Raw genomic sequence first — 16,527 nt, forward strand, 5'->3', positions numbered from 1 at the left:
AGAGGACATCGGAGAGTGCGTCAACTCATGCTGATTTTACATGTTACTATGTGGTTTCCAGCAGCATTGTTAGGAACTTAGAAAGAGCTTTCTTTATATTCATTCATGGGATATTGGCACCACTGCCAAGGCCAGCATTTATCACCCATTCCTAATTGCCCTTGAGAAGGTGGTGGTGAGCTGCCTTCTTAACAACTGAGTGGCCTCTGGGCCATTTCAGGGGGCAGTTAAGAGTCAACTACATCGTTGATGGTTTGGAGTCACATATAGGCCAGACCGAGTAAGGATAGTAGATAATCTTCCCTAAAGGGTATTAGTGAACCAGATGGATTTTTACGACAATCTGGTAGTTACACAGACCTCATTACTGATACTTGCTCTTTTTTAAAAAAAATTTAATTTAAATTCCTCAGCTGCTCTGGTTGGATTTGAACTCATGTCTCTGGATAATTTATACACAGCCTTTTGGTTCCTTGTCCAGCAACATAACCACTATGGTACCAGCTGTTGAGTAGTGATCTGGATTATTTTGTGGATATTTACATTCAAAATGTTGTCAAGGACAATGGTAACAATGGTGTTTCTGAAGAACTGTCTGACAACTGCAGCAGCAGAAGATTCAATTTCTGTTTCAAAGGCCTTGAGCAATCAATGTCCCGAGTTGTCATTTTAGTTCCAATTACCTTCCTAGTGAATATCTCCAGAGTAGTCACTAGAGGGAGCAATTTACTGTGGTTGTACATTGAACATTCAGAGCTTCAGATGTTCACCCCAACGAGCTTTCATAGGCTGCATACAGACTGTCCTATAATGGGCACTGTCCCACTTCCTGGGAGAAGCAACCAACCGCAGATAAATTTCCAGTATAAAACTCTGAATTTTTTCCCCCTAAATTGCTAGAATATTAAACTAACTTTAGAGTTCTCATTTACACTTATATTCCAACGCTCGGCCGTTGATAATATAATTTAAAGATAAAGGGAACCTGCTTGGGGCAGGGGGAAGAAAGATCTGTCGGTGGGGGGGCGGGGGAGAAGACACCCTGTTGGTTGGGGGAATGATTGAGATTGTTGCCTGGAGAAAAATAAAATTAGAGGGCTGATTTTAACCTTGAGCGCTGGCAGAAAAATCGAGCGCCCATTTTTCCATTAATTTATCTTCTCCCACATATTATTCAGGAAAATCTTAATTTAGGTGATCAGGGTCAATAGAAGGTCTTTGGTTTCATTCCTGCCACAGGAAGCACCAGTGTTCAAAACCCAAGGGAAAGGAAGGCAGTTGTAGTTTCTGTTTGGGCTCGTGGTGTAACCGCAAAATAGCCAATTTTTCTACTGGGAAAATGGTCATGGACATCCCTCCCCCCAACCCCTACCACCAAACCCCCACCCACCCACCCCCTCTCCCCAGGCCCTGCCACTTTATTCACCAACAAACCCAATGAAATGGGCGGCGCAGTGGTTAGCACCGCAGCCTCACAGCTCCAGCGACCCCGGGTTCAATTCTGGGTACTGCCTGTGCGGAGTTTGCAAGTTCTCACTGTGACTGCGTGGGTTTTCGCCGGGTGCTCCGGTTTCCTCCCACGGCCAAAGACTTGCAGGTTGTTAGGTAGATTGGCCATTATAAATTGCCCCTAGTATAGGTAGGTGGTAGAGGAATTGAGGGAAGGTGGGGATGTGGTAGGAATATGGGATTAATGTAGGATCAGTATAAATGGGTGGTTGATGGTCGGCACAGACTCGGTGGGCCGAAGGGCCTATTTCAGTGCTGTATCTCTAAATAAATAAATAAAATAAAAATAAATAAAAGTAGGGGGCCATTGATACAAGATTAAGTGTAAGAGATTTAGAACATAGAACAGGATAAACCTCTTTACAGTTGTGTGGCTGTGGAATTGACTTCCAAGGTGAGTGATTGAAACAGAAACTGTGTCAACATTCAAGATTGGAATGAAGGAAAAGGAGTTAACGGAATATGGGGATAGGGTGGGTAAATGTGTTAACCACTGACATGGGCTGGTTAGTGTTGTAGCTTAATGGAACATTCAGGTGAGTTATCGCAAGCCACTCTCATCCTACCAACCAACCACTTATCCTCCTGGCCACAGGTGGGTCATGACCCAGGGGAAACGTTGAGTGCTGATAAATGTGAAAGAAAAGGGAGCTATAAAAAGGTTATTCAGACTGTCAACCCTCTGCGTCCAGTAGACCAAGTACAACTTGTACAGTCATGGCATATCTCCAGTTGATTTAATCCCTAGAGGAAGCTAAATAAGCACAGCTAAAACTTGAAAGATGAGAGATTGCTATGAAGTTCCTCCCTGATCCCAGAAGTTAATCACAAAAAGCTAGTCTGGTGATAATCGTCCATGCTTTGTGTCTTCCAGATTTCAGAAATTCAGAGCAGCAGAGGCATTATGGAGCATTCCCAAGTTTCTTTCTGTTTGCAAGACATTGAGTGCCCACCACTCTTCAGCAGTGTCGAGGGTTCCACCTGTAGGCCAGATAGTTACCAGTTCACATCTGATGATTTACCTCCGAGCCAAGTGACGCAAACATGGGCAGCTAATGGTGGTGGGGGGATTGCGCCAGGTGGGGGAAGTTGCAAGAAGAGAAAGACGGCAGTTACAAGTCTGTTATCTGGATCTGAACGACTAATAGAGGAAAAAGGTACGTGCCATGGCCACCACGTAAAGGGTTGCACAATCAGCAGTTATATAGAAGGGGATGAAATGGGACTTAATATTTGTGCTGTAAAGGGATTTGTAGTGATAACTGAAGGGATTGATACAAATTTGGGTCTCTGCTCAGTTCACAGGGAGCAGTCACTCCCTTCAGTGTTCTGGGTTCCTGCATTTTTACTGAAGTTGACTCCCATTGCCCTGTATCTGCTCGCATGGTAGCAGGACCTGGGAATGTAACAGTGAAACTTATTTGTGATCGGGACCTGTAAGCAACAACAACTTTTATATAGCACCTTGAATGTTGTAAAACACCTCAAGGCGCTTCACAGGAGGGTTATCAAACAAAATTTGACACTGAGCCATGTAAGGAGATAATAGGACAGGAGCTCAATCAAAGATGTAGGTTTTAAGGAGCGATTAAAGGAAGAAAGAGAGATAAGGAGATTTAGGGAGGAACAGAGCTTAGGACTTTGCCAGCTGAAGGCATGGCCATCACATGGTCTATCTTCAACCTTTCCTCTCCCTTCCTTGACTCCTCAATCTCCATTTCTGGGGGGAGGCTAGGAACCAATATCTACTATAAGCCCACAGCTACCTTGACTACACTTCCTCCCACCCCGGTCCCTGTAAGGACTCCATTCCATTCTCCTAGTTTCTCCCTCTTTGTCACATCTGTTCTGAGGATATGTCTACCTTCATCTTCAACCAAGGATCCCTCTGCGTGCTGATTGTTAGGGTCTTTGACCGTATCCGTCTTATTTCTCGCACTTCTGCTCTCCCTCTTCTTCTCTCCCTATTCTTCCCTCCCAGAACCATGGTAGGATTCCCCTTGTCCTCTCCTTCCATCCCACCAGCCTTCATATTCAACAGAGCATTTTCCACCATTCCTGCCAGCCCCAATGTGACATCACCACCAAACACATCTTCCCCTCTGCTTTCAGAACTTCAAAGGCACTGTTCCCTCCATGACACCCTGGCTCCCTCCTCAGTCACACCCACCATACCTTCCCATGCAAGTACAGGAGATGCAACAACTGCCCTTTCACCTCCTTCCTTCCCACCATCCAGGGCCCCAAACACTCCTTCCAGATCAAACAGCAATGTATGTCCACTCTTTCAATTTGGTATTCTCTATTCATTGATCACGATGAGGTGCCTTCTACATTGGGTAGACCAAACGCTGATTGGATGTTTTGTGGAACACATCATTTCAGTTGTTCGGTGAGCCAGATGCCCCCGCACCCCTGTCGTAGCAGCAGAAGGGTTCAAGTGCCCAAACCCATTATTTAAATACCTAACACTGGGATTTGGGATGGAATTGGGGCCACTCCAGCCTGGGGTCCAGAAGTCGCAACCTGCCAGGAATCTGGCACCATTGCAGCTAGAGCCTTTATTGTCTATGCTTACAAATGATGAATGGGCACTTGGACGAGGTACCAGAGGGCATCTGGTGCCCAAGAAACTGTTTTTTGTTTTAAATTAGTGCCTTCAGAAGAGGCAGAGAAAAAAATTGTAGTGAAGTTGGATCTCCCAGTTGCTGGGTTTGCAGATGCAATGAGCTAGAGGCTGCAGTTAGCTACATATGGCCCACGTGTCAGGAACCAACACCACTAGCCCAGGTCTTAGCGCAGTTTAAAAGCAGCTGGAACCACACCTTGCAGCAGTTGGAAGGAATGTAATGTTCCATTGTAAGTAGATTCCACCTCGTCTCTTCAGTCTTCAGTGACACTCTGGCATTTGGTGAAATCTGACCTGCTTGTTTTTAATCTGCACTTTATTTGTGAAACTTTACTCAGAGGCAACAATCCATTGAACAGTATCACAATTACTTGCTTCTTCCGTGACTTGTGGCATCCCAATAGCAGATGGGACAAATGTGCTGTGCCCTGGTTAGAGATGCAGGACTCGTAACTTGTGTTGCCATTTTTACTGTTTTTGTTTCCTGCTTGTATTGTGATGGCAAAGGTCACAGAACGACCAAGTAATTGTGAAATGGTTCATTAAACAAGGCTTGGCCTATTCTTGTTAAAACTCCATTATGACAGTAGAGAACTACTTGTTGGTGAATGAAGGGATTATTCACATCCATTAATTTGTCCTGAGAGAAGAGCACAACAATGTGACTAGTGACACAATTATTTTTTAATGTCATCAATTGTGCTGGTACTACAATATTATTATTGTTTTATTGAACATTACGGTTAAGGATGAAAAATAAATTGAAGAGCACACGGTCATCAGTAGTTGCTGCAGCTTGGTTTTGCCACGAGGGTTAAAAAGGTTTGCTCTGCAGCAATTAATGAAGTAGTCTGAATCAAAACACGCAGAGGCAATAACGTCCCTTTCAATGTAATTTTAAACCAGAACAATTGAGCTTTCTGTATATTACAGCGCTGTAACGGCACTAAAATTAAAGATATAGATTACTGATGTGCAAAGGAAATAGCTTCATATTGCTGGCACCACTCAATCACGCCCTGTTTCCCTAATTTGGAACTGCTGATTAGTGGGAACCTGATGTAAGGCAATTGATGTAGAACTCCTCTTCAGGTGACATGCTGGAATTCTGTTACAGTGACCAATAAAAGCGGATGCAGCTCACAGATACCAATCCCACTCCTGAGTTCAGTGGAGCAGAACAGGAAGGGAGGAACCCTACACAAAATGGCTGCCACTAATCAGGAGTGACTCGGAGACAATTCAATAGATGGTGCTTCTCTTTTAATTTTAACAGAGTAAGAAATCTAAGTGCAATACGACTGCGCTTTGTGGATCAAATGGCCAGGGTTCAAGGCCCTTGAATTACAAATTACAGAGTATTTACAGCACTGAAAACAGGCTATTCAGTCCAACAGGGCCTTACCTGTTTGTGGTGCAGATGAGTCTAACCCCCATCAACAGAACTTTCTATTCCTTTCGCCATCATGTGCTTATATAGCTTCCCCTTAAATGCATCTATGCTATTTGACTCATCTACTCCTTGTCTTAGCGAGTTCCACATTGTAACTGCTCTCTGGGCATTGAAGTTTCTACAGCATTCCCTATTGGATTTATTAGTGAATACTGTATATTTATAGCTCCTAGTTTTGGTCTTGCCTGCAAGTGGAAACATCTTCTCTACATCTACCCTATCAAATCTTTTCATGACCATAAGGTCACCCCCTAAGTCTTCTGTTTTCTACAGAAATGAGGCCCAATCTGTTCAGTCTTTCCTGATGGGTATAATTTCTCAGTACTGGTAGCATCCTTATCAATCTTCGTGCACCTTCTCCAGTGGCTCATTATCTTTTTTATAGTATGGAGACCATAACTGTGCACAGCACTCCCAAGTGTGATCTAACCAAGGTTCTACAAAACATCTCTGCTTTTCAATTCTAGAAATAGGCCATGGGTTGCGGTTTGGACAGCCTCACTGTCAGCAGATTGTCTCCGATCTTCAGTGATTATTTTGGTGAGGAAAGGCAGCTTCCAATTTCACCCCAGCTATTTCAGAACTGCCTGAGATATAATACAGAAACCTTCTCCTCTTGAACAATTCAGATGGAGCTTGTAAAAGCTTGAGCTTCGCTTTGACGTTTTGTATCATCTGATTTCCTCCAGTGTACTGCCCATTAATATTAATTTTCCACGTGAATTTGTGATGAATTGTAGCATTTAAATTTGACTGCCATTGAAATTGGAATTTTTGGGAATTGCTTCAGCTCCTTCTTTCTATTCATCTAACACTTCACTGAGCTTCACTGATGTAGAAGAGAGATTGCAGCTGCTTCTGCTTACTGGAACAGAACAACTGTCACAGATGGGCACAATAGTTTAGCAATGAGTCCTTGGTAAAAAAAATCAAACTATTCCATTTGTTAACCAATTCAGCAAGATATTTCTGAAAATACAAGATGTTAGTTTCATTGAACAACATTATAAATTGAGAATTGTTCAATGTCTATAAAGTTCTCTAATTCTGCATTTTAAAATTCAAGATTTTCTGTTGAGAGACCTGGGTGAAGGCCAATGCTACAATTCCTTTCAGGAATTTCCACTGAAAAGAGGCAGTCATGCACAAAAGAAAGGACTTGGGTTAAATATACTACACTGTGCATTAGCAAAGCACATTTGGCCTCCATGAATACACAGCCAGTTTACCCAGTGAATAACTGATCCTTACAGACCAGGAAGGTCCCAGGTTCACTCCTTGGTTTGTGAAGAGTTGGCTGATCTCACTTACGAGAAGGGATTAGTGACTCTATACTTAGTCTTACCCTAACGTAGGGGAAAATCATCCAAGGCATCTGCTACTGATGGCTATCTAATGGTCTATCCTGGAAAGTGTGTGTTTATAATGACAGGCAAGGAAACATTTGGCTTGATTGAGATGTTCCGTAGTCAGATAGGTTCCTGACACTTAAGCCCCCAAATTCCCAGGTCTTTGGGGAGAAAGGAGTGCAGTTGTGGAGCAGTGATGATGTGCCAGCTGGAAATTTGGGGTGGGACTCTATTCTGCCCCTTTTTTGGTGCTCTTCCACTGGAAGGGGAACATTATCAGAAGAGGATTGCTGATGTCATCTGCAAATCCTGTCATTCTGTAACTCTAGACCCATGTGCTGCAGATGTGTGTAGCATGTCAAAATCAGAGCCTGAAGGAAGTGGCATCTACAAGTGTCTAAATGCCAGATACCCCATAGTAAGTTTGAATTTACTGAAACTGTTGTCTATTTCAGGGTGTCTTTGGCTGGTAGCCATCTTAATGTTGTGGCAAGGTGTTCTTTCCATCCTTCCCCATCCCCGCCGCCCCCTCCCCCCCCCCCCCCCCCAAAAAAAAACACAACTGAGGTGGGTGCTCCTAAGAGCAGCAGAATGGTTCAGAAATACCCAACACTGGGATTTGGGATGGAATTAGGGCAACTCCAGACTGGTGGCTGAAAGTCACACCATGCCAGGGATCTGCAGCTTGGCAGGAACTTCTAGCCTTTATTGCCTATGCTTACAAAGGATGAATGGGCACTTGGACGAAGTACCAGAGGGCATCTGGTGCCAAAGGAACTGTTTCCTGTCATAAATCAGAGAGTTCAGAAGCAGAGAAGAAATTGTAGTGAGAAAAATCATTTTTAAAATGCACATTTTGCTTTCAAACCAAAGCTTGAAAGCTTTACTCATTAAGTTGAGGATACCTAATGGTGGGAAATAGAGCAACCTTTTGCATAGTGTTGGTATCGCACTCTCCCAAGTCAGGTATAGCATGAGTGAAGTTACAGGATAAAGCTCCCTTTATCTGATTTACAAATTGGAATATTTTCTTAATGGTGTTAAACCCAGGAGCTGAGAGAGAGATGGTGGTGTAGTGGTAATGTCACTGGACTAGTAATCTACTAGGCCATTGGTCTGGGGGCATGGATTTGAATCCCACCATGGCAGATGGTGAAATTTGAATTCAATTAATAAATCTGGAATTAAAAGCTAGTCTAATGTTGACCATGAAACCATTGTAATTGTTGTAAAAACCCATCTGGTTCACTCATGTCCTTTAGAGAAGGAAATCTGCCATCTCCTTACTTGGTCTCGCCTACTTGTGACTCCAGACCCACAGCAATGTGGTTAACTCTTAAATGCCCTATGAAATGGCCTAACAAGCTACTCAGTTCAAGGGCAATTAGGAATGGACAATAAATGCTGGCCTTGCCAGCGACGCCCACATCCCACAAAAAACAAATTAAGAAAAAAAAGGGATTTTGATGTCACTAAAAGTACAAGGTATAAAATGTAATCAAAAAGGCTAATGCAATTTTGGCCTTTATCTCAAGGGGAATTGGAAGTCAAAAGTGGGGATGCGATGCTTTCATTGTATAGATCCTTGGTCAGACCCCCATCTGGAGTACAGCATTAATCCAGGAAGGATATATTGGCCTTGGAGGGGGTGCAGCATAAATTCACCAGAATGAACAATGAGATAAATTGGGGTATTTTCTATATGGTGAGAAACTAAGTATTGTAGAAGAGCAAAGAGATTTTAGAGTCCAAGTAGACAGATACAAAAAGCAAACTAAAAGGCTCATGGAATGTTGGCCTCTGTCTCAAAGGGCCTGGGATATATGGGGGAGAAAGTTATGCTGCAGTTGTACAGAGCCTTGGTCAGACCCCATTTGAAGTACTGGATTCAGTTTTGAGTACGACACCTCAGGAAGGACATACTGACCTTGGGCACAGTGCAGTTTCACTAGAACGATAACAGGGCTTAAAGGGTTAAATTATGAAGACAGGTTGCATAAACGTGACTTAAATTCCCTTGAGTTTAGATGGCTGAGAGATGATGTAATCAAGGTATTTAAAATGATTGAGGGATTCTAAAGGGTAGGTACAGAAAAACAATTTCCACTGCTGGGGGAGTCCAGAACAACAGGGCACATTCTTAAAATTAGAGCTGGATCATTTAGGATTGAATTCAGGAAGCACTTTTTCACAAATAGGGTAGTAGAAATGTGAAACTCGCTCACCTAAAATAATGTTTCTGTTTTCCACACCCGTCGTTATTCAGGTTTCTCCAAGTTAGGATGTTATTTTAGTGCTGTTTTTGTAATTTGGATCAGTCCGTAAAATGAAATAGATTGACACTGTTCCTACTTGTTCTACATTGGGTCCAACAGTCTGTGATTCTCCCCACCTGTAGCCTGACTCGGTTTACAGGCTACCAGTGGGGCAGTCAATGCAATTGGCCGACTGTTATACCCATCATTCCAGCTGATCTGTCAGAAGCTGAGACCAGTTGGTGAGAGCAACCCTGAAGAAGACTGATTTTATATTTTTCTGGGCACAATGAACCTATGTTTAGAAGTATGATATAGTGGGGCTTTTAAAAGCTTTTGAAAGAGTTGAGATTTAATTCTTTGCATAATAGTACGCTCCTCAGGTTGGGAGCAGCAGCACCAGTAGATAAAGGATTTCCTGCATGGTGATTATAGTAAAATCGTAAACAGGAATCTGTGGTTGAGCTGATAGTCCATGCATCACAGTGCAACAGTGAAGAGCCCAGTTGAAGGAAATGAGAATGTGGAATTGCAGTTGGATAGGATTACAAGAAGGAGTTGCAAGGGAGAGATTGAGAGTACAAGTTGACTGAGCAAACTCAGACCTCACTGTGGAGGTGCTTTTTTTGTATTTGTTATATTTGTTCTCAGGATGTGGATAACGGTGTCAAGGCAACACTTAATTGGCCAACCCTGTGCAACTTTAGGCTACGAGAGTGGCAAATGTGATACACTTATTCAAGCAAGGGTATAAGGACAGCCCTAGTAACTACAGGCCAGTTAGTTTAACATCAGTGGTGGGTAAGGTTTTAGAAACAGCAGGCTGGATTTTATTATCCTGCCGCCAAGAGCGGCAGCAGATGCATAAAATGGTGACGGTCCTGCCTGTGATAATAGTGGCCGTGCTGCCGCGATTATGCAGCGGGAGGCCATTTAGCATAATGATGGTGGCCATGCCCCCCAATCATGTGACAGGAGCGGCATTGGCAATGAAGTTAACGACGTCACCTGATGTTGGATTGCAGAATTCCACCCTCCCACCCCTAACCGTATCCACTTGCAGAGTTCCCTCCTGCCTCCTCCCACCCCACCACCCCTCCCAACAGTCTCCACTTGCAGAGCTCCATCCTTCCCTCACATCTGCAGACTGAGCTCAGTGGCATTGTCCAATCTGAAAAAAGATCCACAGGATAACAATGGATAACTTACTTAACCTTTGCAGGCACCGATGGTGCTTGCCTTGGTGGCGCCAGCTTTTCAAAGACGGGTAAGTGAAGGCACGTGTGTGCCGCACATCATGCGTAAGATTGCAAAAGCCTGGTAGGATCGTGGCGAATTAGATACAAATCCATGCAAAACAGTATGTAACAGATTTAAGTTATGAACCTGTTGTGGCAGAGGTGCTGCCACAGAACTTGGCTGCCTCCGGGAAATCGGAAACCGGCATTACAGCATTGGGTTCCATGGTGGACGACTCCAGGCCGATTCTGTGGCCCTCCCGCCAAAAAACCCACCTTCTAAAGTTGCATAAAACCCAGCCAAATAATCAGGGAAAATATCAACGGACACTTGGAGAGTTCCGAGTTAATTAAGGAGAGCCAGCATGGATTTGTAAAAGGCAGATCATGCTTGACTAATTGAATTTTTTGATAAAGTAGCAGAGAAGGTTGATGAAGGGAATGCAGTGGATGTAGTTTATACAGATTTTAAGAAAGCATTTGATAATGTACCACATAAAAGGCTGGATGACAAAATTGAGGCTCATGGAATAGGATGGTCAGTGCCTTATTGGCTAAAAAAAATTGGCTTAAGGACAGAAAACAGTGAATCGTGGTAAATGGTTGCTTTTTAGACTGGAGGATGGGAGACAGTGGTGTTCCCCAAGGGTCAGTGCTGGGACCACTGCTTTTGTTGCTATATATAAATGTCTTCAGTCTTGAAATAAAGAGTAGAATCTCAAAATTTGCTGATGACACCAAACTTGGAGGTGTGGCAATCAGTGAGGATGATATGATCCACCTGCAACAGGACATAGATAGGCTAGCAGAATGGGAAAAAAGGCGGCAAATGGAATTTAATACTGACAAGTGTGAGGTGATGCATTTTGGCAGAAGGAATAGGGAGAGGCAATATATACTTAATGGCACAGTTCTAAAGAGTGTGCAGGAACAGAGGGACCTGGGGGTGCATGTGTATAGATCTTTGAAGTTGGCAGGACATATTGAGAGAGTAGTTTGTAAAGCATATGGAATCTTGGGCTTCTTAAATAGAAGTATTGAGTACTAAGGCAGGAAGGTTATGCTGAACCTTTGTAAAGCTCTGGTTAGGACCCAACGGCAATAGTACTGAAGACCTGTGCTCCAGAACTTGCCGCGCCCCTAGCCAAGCTGTTCCAGTACAGCTACAACACTGGCATCTACCCTGCAATGTGGAAAATTGCCCAGGTACGTCCTGTGCACACAAAGCAGGACAAATCCAACCCGGCCAATTACCGCCCCATCAGCCTACTCTCTATCATCAGTAAAGTGATGGAAGGTGGTCATCAACAGTGCCATCAAGCGGCACTTGCTTAGCAATAACCTGCTCAGTGACGCTCAGTTTGGGTTCCGCCAGGGCCACTCAGCTCCTGACCTCATTACAGCCTTGGTTCAAACATGGACAAAAGAGTTGAACTCAAGAGGTGAGGTGAGAGTGACTGCCCTTGACATCAAGGCTGCCCTTGACATCAAGGCAGCACTTGACCGAGTATGGCATCAAGGAGCCCTAGCAAAACTGAGGTCAAAAGGAATCGGGGGAAACCTCCGCTGGCTGGAGTGATACCTAGCACAAAGGAAGATGGTTGTGGTTGTTGGAGGTCAATCATCTGAGCTCCAGGACATCACTGCTGGAGTTCCTCAGGGTAGTGTCCTGGGCCCAACCATTTTCAGCTGCTTCATCAATGACCTTCCTTCAAACATAAGGTCAGAAGTGGGGATGTTCGCGGATTACTGCACAATGTTCAGCACCATTTGTGACTCCTCAGATACTGAAGCAGTCCGTGTAGAAATGCAGCAAGACCTGGACAATATCCAGGCTTGGGCTGATAAGTGGCAAGTAACATTTGCACCGCACAAGTGCCATCTCCAACGAGAGAGAATCTGACCATCTCCCCTTGACATTCAGTGGCATTACCATCGCTAAATCCCTCACTATCAACATCCTAGAGGTTACCATTGAGCAGAAACTGAACTGGAGTAGCCATATAAATACCGTGGCTACAAGAGCAGGTCAGAGGCTAGGAATCCTGAGGCGAGTAACTCACCTCCTGACTCCCCAAAGCCTGTCCACCATCTACAAGGCACACATCAGGAGTGTGATGGAATACTCTCCACTTGCCTGGATGGGTGCAGTTCCAACAACACTCGAGAAGCTCGACACCATCCAGGACAAAGCAGCCCGCTCGATTGGCACCCCATCTACAAATATTCACTCCCTCCATCACTGATGCACAGTGGCAGCAGTGTGTACCATCTACAAGATACACTGCAGCAATGCACCAAGGTTCCTTAGACAGCACCTTCCAAACTCGCGACCTCTACCAACTAGAAGGACAAGGGCAGCAAATACATGGGAACACCACCACCTACAAGTTCCCCTCCAAGTCACACACCATCCTGACTTGGAACTATATCGCCGTTCCTTCACTGTCGCTGGGTCAAAATCCTGGAACTCCCTTCCTAACAGCACTGTGGGTGTACCTACCCCAGATGGACTGCAGCGGTTCAAGAAGGAAGCTCACCACCACCTTCTCAAGGGCAATTAGGGATGGGCAATAAATGCTGGCCTGGCCAGCGACGCCCACATCCCATGAATGAATTAAAAAAAAAACTGGAGTATTGCATCCAGTTCTGGTCACCACACTTCAGGAAGGATGTGAGGGTCCTTGAGAGGGTACAGAGGAGAGTTACCAGAATGGTTCCAGGGATGGGGGATTTTAGTTACAAGGTTAGGTTGGAAAATCTGTGTTTTTTCTCCTTAGAACAATGGAGATTCATATAGGTGTACAAGATTATGACAGGCTTAGAGAAATTAGACAAGGAAAAACTGTTCCCATTAACAAATGGTACAAGGACTAGGGGACACAGGTTGAAAGTTTTGGGCAAAAGATGGAGGGGGAATATGAGGAAGCAATTTTTTACGCAGCGGGTGGTAATGACCTGGATCTCGCTGCCCACAAGAATAGTGGAAGCGAAGACGATCAATGACTTCAAGAGGAGGTTGGATGGCCACCTGAGCGAAATAGACTAGCAGGGCTAGGGGGATTGAGCCTGGGATTGGGACTGACTGCGGGCCTGATTGCATCGCTGTGGAGAGCTGGCATGGACTCAATAGGCCGAATGGCCTCCCTCTGTGCCATAAATAACTCTATGACTCTGTGACTTCAGAGGGTATTAACAATATAGTGTGGAACTGGAGTCACGCGTAAGCCAGCCCGAGGAGGAATTCAGGATCCCTTCCTTAAAGGCTATCAGTGAACCAGTTGGGATTTTATGACCACTTTATGGTGGCAGCCCACAAATCGACTGCATTCACTTTCATAGTTTGCCATGGTGGAATTTGAAATCAATTACTGAATTGTTAGTTCAGTACCGTAACAACTGCACTACCACAGTTACCTTGCTACAGTTATAAGGACATCAGAATGCGCCGAACATGGGACAATTTTTTGCTTACGCTCAACTTGCTCCTTCTGCAAATCATTTGCAATCAGGTCTATGTGTCTACCCACACATTTAATCACCCAAAGGAAATCTACAAAATTTCCCTTTGACTGCCAAAGATAGCGGAGGAAAACACCACAATATTTATCTACATTTACATCTCTGTCATTTAACGCTGGCAACTACCTTCCACTCATGACTTTTCCATGATGGCAGCAGCAACATAGGACCTGCTGTTAGGACCAAGGACTATCTGAAGATCTGTATCTATAACCCTTATTGTGCACCATGTACTTGTGTAGCTAGTTGGTTCTATAACTTTGTTCCACAGACCCATCACTGTTGGTTGGGAAAGAACAATGGAAATTCACTGATCCCATTTGAGGCTTGTAAACTTTATACTCGTGACCTCTGCTTCTGTGTCTCATTCGTACTTAGTTTGTATGGCAGCTATGAAAACAGTGTGTAAGGGTGTTTTTTATTACAATAGGCCTACAGCAGGTTCAAGGTGGAAGCTCAGGGAGATTGCAAAACACCCCTGGCAGCACTTCAAAGGACAGTGAAAGAAGGGTACATGGAGAAAAGAGTGCGATCAACCTCAATGACCAGATTGCAAGGGTTCTTCTTCACCTACAGGAGGACATGCAGGATGTGTTACAGCGACTCAATAGGCTGGAGGACCTGGCAACATCTCAGGTACGCATATAATTATGATGGGACTTCATATGCAAGGACCTTTTAAAGTCAGTTTTCATTTCCAGTTTAACTAACTTGGGAAGGTTTTCCAAATTTTGTTTTTCTGTTAAAAAAAAATGAAGAAAATCAGTGGGGGGAAGAAAATGGACCTAAAAATCCTGAAAAATTAAGGGAATATCAGTTTTAAATTTAAAAAAAAGTTATTTTGAATGTGGTTAAAAAGTAAGAAAGCAAGGATAGGATTTTTAAAAAGGTGGTCAAGTTAAATAACAATTCATAATTACTGTTGAAAAAAGAGACATGCTGTCAAAGCTTTTCGTCTTGCACTCATCAGGACAGACACAAGAATGCCAAATTGCAAAGGGAGCAAAGATTTATACTGCATGCGAAAAGGGTGCTGATTGGTTGGCAAGTTAACTCTGGTCGAGGCGTTGCCGTGGAGAATGCACCAGGGAATTATTGTCCCCCACGCTTTGTTTAATGCAAAAGATCTGCAATGCCTGGACATGTTCCTTTTGCCTGCAGAGGACAGGTCCCTGTGGATGAATATATGTAGCTTCTACCAAGCATAAGTGAGCCACATTGTGAGCCCAACTGATAATCTTAAATTGTTTGTTAGTGTAATTCTTAGCACACTCGGGATTATTCAGTAAATGCTGTCTAATCACGGAATCACATCTAACATTAGACAACGTGCTGAGAGTTTTGCAAGTACAGGCTGGTTGATTACTGTCAGTACTCTGCCTATTGTGAGCAGCCGAAGGGATGGACACTTTGTGGAGGTATGACCAGAATGTGCTGTAAGGTGGATAGCTTGATTAACATATGGGAAGCATGCTGGGCCATGAATTACAGCCCGATAGATCAACTCCATCCCTGCCTACAACAGCATACCCACACTCCTATGTATCAGCGGGGAATCCTCATGTGGCCCTCTCTCCAGTCCTGGAACTGCGGAAGAGACTCTGGCACTCAGTCTCAGCTCCCGGACATTCCTAAATTAAACTTGTCCTCTCCTTCCCACCCCTCACCGTCACCTTGAGGAAGTTCAAAAAATCCATAGTTCAGCACAAGTTTTAAAAAAATTTTTATTTAGTGATATAGCACTGAAACAGGCCCTTTGGCCCACCGAGTCTGTTGAAAGACAAACAACCACCCATTTATACTAATCCTACATTAATCCCATATTCCCTACCACATTCCCACCATTCTGCTACCACCTACCTACACTAGGGGCAATTTACAATGGCCAATTTACCTATCAACCTGCAAGTCTTTGGCTGTGGGAGGAAACCGGAGCACCCTGCGGAAACCCACGCGATCACAGGGAGAACTTGCAAACACCACACAAGCAATACCCAGAACATGAACCCGGGTTGCTGGAGCTGTGAGGCTGCGGTGCTAACCACTGCGCCACTGTGCCGCCCTGTTGGTATGAAGGTAGTAGCTAACTGTAGCCTGCAAGCTGTTTCCTGACCTCTGCTCACATTTCATCTGGCTAGTGGCGGCTCTTCAATGCAGTTGGATTGCAAACTGATGGTTGGGCCATTGAGAGCACACCATGCCCTAGATTAGGCTGGTTTGTTATTTCGTAAGCCTACATATCAGTGGGATCCAGTTGTATGTGCACAGTATTCAATTCGGTGTCCCATGTGCAGCATAATTGCACAATCCTGGATATATTTCTATTGTTCTATAACTCCTGTGCCAGCTTGAAGACCACATCATTTCATTTTGGGAACTAGGTTACAACACTGTCCTTTCACCTCGGCTATCTTATTTAGATGTAAAGATTCAAAGCGAAATAGAGTTTGATATTTTCAGCCCCCTGCAAGTGTAAGTTCACAACACGAGAGGCCCATAGTTAGCAATAAGGTGGTAGCTTCCCTGAGAAAGATAGAGGGAATGGTACCTATGTGAAGAGGTACGCTGAGGA

The 16,527-nt window shown here is 44.2% G+C and overlaps 1 protein-coding gene across 9 annotated transcripts in view; it reads left to right on the forward strand.

Moving 5' to 3' along the window:
- Positions 1-16,527, forward strand: part of LOC137348116 (acyl-CoA-binding domain-containing protein 5-like) — a 130,128-nt gene that overhangs the window by 62,638 nt on the left and 50,963 nt on the right. For all 9 annotated transcript variants that reach the window (XR_010969075.1, XR_010969072.1, XR_010969073.1 and 6 more), the window contains 2 exons: positions 2,384-2,666; positions 14,386-14,591. Coding sequence is in view for 5 of the 9 variants with exons in the window: in XM_068013340.1 (XP_067869441.1) it covers positions 2,384-2,666; positions 14,386-14,591 (489 nt within the window). In the remaining 4 variants the exon portion in view is untranslated. The remainder of the gene's footprint in view (positions 1-2,383; positions 2,667-14,385; positions 14,592-16,527) is intronic.

This window comes from Heterodontus francisci, chromosome 33 (assembly GCF_036365525.1).
Source record: "Heterodontus francisci isolate sHetFra1 chromosome 33, sHetFra1.hap1, whole genome shotgun sequence".
NCBI lineage: Eukaryota > Metazoa > Chordata > Chondrichthyes > Heterodontiformes > Heterodontidae > Heterodontus > Heterodontus francisci.